Source organism: Phaethon lepturus, unplaced genomic scaffold (assembly GCF_000687285.1).
Source record: "Phaethon lepturus isolate BGI_N335 unplaced genomic scaffold, ASM68728v1 scaffold19764, whole genome shotgun sequence".
Classification (NCBI taxonomy): domain Eukaryota; kingdom Metazoa; phylum Chordata; class Aves; order Phaethontiformes; family Phaethontidae; genus Phaethon; species Phaethon lepturus.
Window position 1 is genome coordinate 22,060 of NW_010535692.1, and position 6,316 is coordinate 28,375.

Below are 6,316 nucleotides of genomic sequence, written 5' to 3' on the forward strand. Positions count from 1 at the left end.
TTAGCTAGAAGAGCACTGATAACAGCAACGAAGCTTAGGAAGGCTTTCTTTGTATGTTGACTTTTTTCTTTTTCCTATCAATGGTTAGATGCAGCATGCTTTTTTCTTTTAAACTTGCTGATGGTGAGCCAAAGCTCCTTCATACTCCCTACTTGACATCTGTTTGAGAGCCATAACCACTGACTTAAGAGGTATGCTCTTTAAAAGGATCAGCTGTACAAAGTGAAATCTTTATTTGGGAATTCTCACAGCAAAGTGATCCAGTGGAGTATTCAGAAATGCAGTCCCAGGCAAGGACCTAAGTACACAAAATGCAGTCATAAAAATAATTCCAAGAAATCAGTGGGTGATCTTCAGTCCTCCTATACCTTCAAAAAAAATCAAGGGGAAGCTAGGAAGCATTATTTTCCAGTAAACTGAGGTGGTCGTTTCTCCCTGAAGGCAGCCATCCCTTCCTGACGGTCTCTTGTGGGAATATTCTACATTAAAAAAAAAAAAAGAAGTTTTTCATTGACAGGTCTGATGTGTTTAAGTACTGCCTAATTTGGCAGTAGCGGTCTGAGACTAAGATTGCTTTTCTTTCAATGATATGTTAAGTCCCACCTTCCATGTTTTGCAATTTGGAAGGTAAAAGTAGTGTAAAATCACAAGCAAAGAAAGCATCTAAGACAAAGACCATAGACTAGAGAACTATACAGGAAAACAGTTTTCCATTAATACTTTACCATCTTAAAATACAGAGGCACAGCAGTTACATTGTTCTGTTAGCAGAGAAAGGTGCATGCTCTCAAAGCTTGTCAGAAAGAATGACAACAGAAGAATCTGTTTTTCCAATTAGTTAAAACCATTAATAAAGCTCATCCTGTAATTAACATTGTTGAAACTAACAATATACAATTACTTTACACACAAGGGTATTTAAGGATGGACTTTGGTCTCAGGCAGGCTGAGAGAGGCAGCTATGCATCACACAACAGTTAATATTCTGAAACAGAAATATGGAACTGCACTCAAGTATGTTCTCAAAGCTTTAGATTTAGCTGTTGGTGTTCCCTCACAGAGAGGAAAATACAAGAGGTCACTGAATATCTGTCTTAAGAAAATGTACAGTTGTTCCTTTCAGGGAAGTATTCTGAAGGTAGCCTACCTGGGCGTAACACATCCCCTCAATAGCCATCCCTGATGCAATGTCAACCTGGGGATGAGAGGGAAGGAGTGAGGTTTGTCTGCAATAGAGCCCTCAAAACTACTTCATAGCCCTCAAACCGATAAACATTCACTTGTAGTGAGTGACCTTCAATCCTGTGTTAGAACTACAGTGTTAGGATGTGTAGAAAAAAAATTCTGATGTATTACTTTTGTCTTTAAAGAAGGTCCTTAAGACCCCATAAATGGTGTTAAATGCCTTGTCTCAACAAAGATAATAAATAACTCATCTGTTCTAAACATTTTTACTGTAGTAATTTGTAGGAGCTGCCTGTCTGCTTCATTTACCTCAGTATTTAAAAAAAAAAGTTACCTCCATTCCTCTGTTTATTGCCAGTTTTCCCATTTTCACAGCAAATGGAGCCTTTATTAAAAAAAAGCACAACAGAACTAAACTAAAGCCACATCAGTTCATAATAGTGCAGTTGCACATCACTATCCTACCTCCAAATGACCTTTTAGTCTATAGAAATTTGCAATAAGTTAGTGTTTTTAAAAATCAATTTAGCATTATCTACAGTTAATAGATACACACAGTGAAAGGTTTCAATGTGTCCTGCAGGTCTGCATAACCACAACTGGGAGGTAAAACTGTCCTACAGGTTAAGCAGCTGGATGTTAACACTTGTTCCTACAGAAAATACATTCACAAGAAAGAGTTAAGACACTTAAACACCAGGAACCAAGACTTTAATATTTCATAGAAAGGAATTTCAACTGTCTGTTTGCTCTCAAGGGAAGCAGAAATGCATTCTTTACATTGACAACATGAATAATACACTTACCTGAGGAAGGATTTCTTTAGCCAAAGTTAATGCTCTCTGGTAAGCTGCGTCTCCCTCACTGTTTTGTGGCACTGTGTGATTTACTAATCCCACTGAGGCGGCTTGTTGTCCATCAATCTGCCTACCAGTGAAAATGAGTTCCTTTGCAAGACCTATTCCAACACATCTGGGAAGGCGCTGGGTTCCACCTTATGACAAGAGCAAAACCACGATTTTCCATTTCCGAGTAATGCCCAAAAAAGCAGTAGTATTTTGTCTCCTTATGTAATAAGGAGGTTTGAAAAATAAGGGAATCATATATTTATTTAATACTAGCTGAATACATCAACATTTTGCAAGGCATCTGAAAGGCTTTAGCATCCTTTTGAGTATTTTAATAAATAAGGGTGTAAAGGGACTTTCCTCAATTCATAGCAAGTCCAAGATAGGGCTTCGAACACAACTCTGGATTCACAGATCTCTTGGGTCAGTGTAAGATGCTACTTCTAATTTACATTCAAAACACTTCAAGTGCTCTAATTACAAACTATTTACTATACAGCTGAGGAAGTAAGAGACTGAAAATTTAATGAAGGTTACCTGCTCCGGGAAGAAGCCCTCTTGTGGTCTCAATAAGGCCCATTTTAGCTGATGAAGCTATTACAAAAATAAATACAGGGTTTAGTTACTTTTTGATCTGTATAACTATAAATTTTACATACTAAACTGATTTATTAATAAAACTACAAACTATCAATACTGAACTGGAACAGGTCTAGCTCTCCAGGTAGCTAGAAAGTCTGAATACTACAGTGCTTAATCTCCATCTCAAATCAGATGAAGGATGTGTATAGTATGACTGCTTACCCCTCATGCAGCAATTTTATCTAGGAAAATAAGCCTTGGGTCCATACTAGATGAAATGTAATGACGAGAGAATGGAAACAGAAGAAGGAGACTTCCAGTCCAAGCTAATTTAAGGAAGCTTAGATCTCACCAGAGTGCTGATCCAATATTACAATAAATAGTTTGCTGAAGGAGTCCTAATCTTGTCTAAAAATAGGCTTTACTTTTTAAGCGAGGAAACTGCTTTCCCAATAGTAACTAAATGTCACAATTTCTGGACAAATGCCTACTCATTTCCTGAACTGCGTAAGTTACTCCTAGCCTACTGGATTCCGTTAAGAGTCAGCTATCATACATGTAAGTTCTCTTTAAAATATAGTCACCGATTACAAAAAGAATCCCGTATTAAGCAAAACACAAACCTGCTACTCGAAGGTCACAAGCTAACGCCAGTTCTAGTCCACCACCCAATGCATAGCCATCTATTGCAGCAATTGTGGGTACAGGTAGGGCAGCTAGAGAAGACAATGCAGATTATATAGTTTTGTTCCAGAAGTTCCATCCCACTCATTTCTAGAATTTAAATGCTTAAATTCTAAAGCTTTTAGTAGTTCTCCAATTCAAAATTGTTCAAGAATTCATTTTCTTCTACCACAAACTTCCTGACTGTCACTAAATAGTAGGAACTGTGTCTTTGCACTTTTCCCTTCTCTGTAAGAAGAATGCAAAACAATCTCCTTACATGCAAAGAAGCATGCAAATACAAAGTACTGCAACACAAAACAGGATGAATTGTCTCTGTGCCAATTTATGATGTGAATATCCAGCTGTTGCAGTTAAACAGTCAAAACAAAGTCACCATCTCTAGTCATTGTTACAAGGATTAGCTTTTCTGGTGCTTTTGTTAGCCAAGGCTCCTGAACTTGGTACATACTGGTACCTGGAGATTAGCTGCTTGATAAGATACCTTTTTAAATACTCAGGGAGCTGTAAGCAGACTTCAAATGTGTGCTAGTTCTGTGCTGTAACTACCTGGACAACCCCCCAGTCAGATTTCACTTTCTGGTGAGAGCAGAACAACTCAAAAATAGGGGAAGAAAATCAACTGCAGCAGCCTATATTCCTTCTGGGAAAATAAAATGGGGGGAAGGGGGGGAAGTTATAGCTTCATTATATATAGCTTCATTATATATAGCTGACATTCAGCAAACCCATTCAGAGATCAAAATCCATGTTCCTAGGTCATCACCATATCATGAGCGCTTCAGAGCGTGTATTAGAAGTGGGACAGCTAACATTGCTCATTTTGCCTAGTGCTGTCTCCCAAGGATTACACAGAACTGTGTATAGAATGCTTTGTTACAACAGGTACTTATTGTATGCCTGTGTGTGTACTGCTCTTCATCCTGGAAAAGGCAGTACTGAAATGCACCTTGTCCTTGGAGTGGCAGCAGGATAGTTCGTATTTAATTCTAATTAGATCTTTGCTTTAGGCATAAGCTGGAGACATTTGGGAAGCTACTCCTAAATGGATAACCTGCTGGGGCTAGCATCCTTCCCCTCCTGCAGCATTTCTAAATGTCTCAGTACAGGCAGTCTAGGACAAATTTCCCAACTGAGGCAATCATTTACCTATTTCGTCCATGAGATTTCTCAGCCTTTTAACAAAATGTCCAACTTCTGCATCATCCATGTTTGCACGTTCCTTTAAGTCTGCTCCTAAATAGAGAAGAAAAAGGTTAGAATCCAGGAACAGGGAAAAGACATCTGAACTGTGTTACCTCTTGTCCATCTCAGAGGGAAGACCATTTCCAAAGTCTTGAAAAACTGTGTTTGGCTAAGTAAGGTCAGTGGAATTTGGAGTGTGGACATTTGGGCTGGAGCAGTGGCTAGGGTGCTCCTCTGTGCCCTTTGAACAGATTTCACAGAGGAGCACCAATTGCTGTATGTAAGGATGATAATCCATAAAACTGGAAACCAAGGGCTGCAATACTACTGGAGGCACCTGAGCTTGAAGGTGGTGATAAACAGAAAACAAACAGCAGCACCACAGAGCCCGTGCAGCTCATTCCATCACACATGTCTTTGTCACTGAAGTTGAGAGGCAGATAGGTGAAAGAGAACAATGTGTTTGTTACTCGCTACACAAGAGCCAGCCCATTTTTCTTCAAGCATGCATTTCCAACTGCTTTTCTGCACGACCTGATCAGCACACAGCCCAAAGAGGCACCGAATTTTTAACAATAGTTTGCAGAGCTTTTGTTACTTACCAGCACAAAATACACCTTTCACTTCGCTCTTGAACACCACCACACGAACCTTCTCATCAAAGCGGAGTTGTTCCAGAGCGCTGAACAGCTATGAGGGAGTACAAACAAGAGAAAAACTTTAAGCATATGGATGTATATACCTAAATTATAACAAGCTCCTAATCTATGATAAACATTTCTTTTTTTTTTTTTTTTCCCCTGCAGGTGCCAGGAATTTCCCGGAAATCATGTATGTGGAGCCAGCAGGATCCTTCCATGACAGCCTCAGAATGACGTTACCCCATCTTTTTTTCTTCCATTCAGAGATGAACCTTTGCTGTACCTTAAACTCCCCTTCCTGTGCAGACATGAGCCAGACTTTTTCTAGACTGTGTCAGCCTCGAACAGATCATCTGCTAAAGTCTGACAATGAGTATGTTTTTGTTGCAATTACGCAAGTGAGGACATTAACTTAGTTAAGTTAGCCAACTTAAATAACTCCACTATCTGTGTCCAGTCCGCATCTGAAGTTACTGCAGCATAGACATATCATGATCTCTTTTTCTTCAGGCCAATCTGCCTTGCCCCGGTGCAGTCTCCTACTGACCTTCAGCAAGAGGTTAAGTTTCTGTTTCAGATTTCCCACAACTATTCTTACTGCATTTAGTTATTGATTATGATTCCAAACACGTTTCCAGGCCAGGCCCATACTCACTTCATTTACAAATACTTTTCCCAATGAATTTCTTGCGTGGGGTCGGTTCATTAGGATTTCAGCAATACCTTAGTAATAGGAGACAATTTCAGTTATACTTCATTTAATTCTCTGACACAGTAATTCAACTGGGAACAATATCTGCATATGCTGTATCTTCTCTTTCCTGAAAATGCATATAAAGTATATTCTAAAACAATCAGTTATTTTAAAAGTGGAGGTGGTAGACCATGTCTACAAAACCCAGTTATACAGGACAACTGTAAAAATCAGTAGCACTGTGAATAATACAAATAAGCAGACTTAAAAAATGAACATGACACCCAAAAATATATCTTAGAATCACTTGCAGGAATAGAAAAAAAATCCAAATAATCCATCTTAGGTTTCTGTTTTGAATGTTACTTCAGTAAGTTTTTACTGTACAGTCTTACTATGTTCATGTATATTCCTTAATGAAGAAAACCATCCTCTTGGGGCTGCTGTTTGCATGAGAACAGCACAAACTGGTCACTCTTGGTTCACACATTCCAGAA

The 6,316-nt window shown here is 38.9% G+C and overlaps 1 protein-coding gene across 1 annotated transcript; it reads right to left on the minus strand.

Moving 5' to 3' along the window:
- Nucleotides 1-214: 214 nt before the first annotated feature.
- On the minus strand, nucleotides 215-5,843 carry ECHDC2 (enoyl CoA hydratase domain containing 2). The gene is made up of 9 exons (XM_010285936.1): nucleotides 5,781-5,843; nucleotides 5,087-5,174; nucleotides 4,449-4,535; nucleotides 3,239-3,331; nucleotides 2,571-2,627; nucleotides 1,992-2,179; nucleotides 1,520-1,570; nucleotides 1,148-1,195; nucleotides 215-479 (listed from the first exon to the last, which is right to left on the minus strand). The coding sequence occupies exons 1-9, from the start codon at nucleotides 5,829-5,831 to the stop codon at nucleotides 402-404; spliced, it is 741 nt and encodes a 246-aa protein (XP_010284238.1). The 5' UTR covers nucleotides 5,832-5,843; the 3' UTR covers nucleotides 215-401.
- Between the last annotated feature and the right edge of the window lie 473 nt (nucleotides 5,844-6,316).

What these genes read in the sequence shown, in the direction of transcription:
- ECHDC2 (XM_010285936.1), bottom strand. Translation starts at nt 5,831, where the DNA reads ATGAACCGACCCCACGCAAGAAATTCATTGGGAAAAGTATTTGTAAAT. An exon ending in CTAAAGAAATCCTTCCTCAG is followed by an intron (nt 1,571 to 1,991) that starts GTAAGTGTATTA and finishes TTTTTAATAAAG; the next exon opens with GCTCCATTTGCTGTGAAAAT. An exon ending in AGGGGATGTGTTACGCCCAG is followed by an intron (nt 480 to 1,147) that starts GTAGGCTACCTT and finishes TTTTTAATGTAG; the next exon opens with AATATTCCCACAAGAGACCG.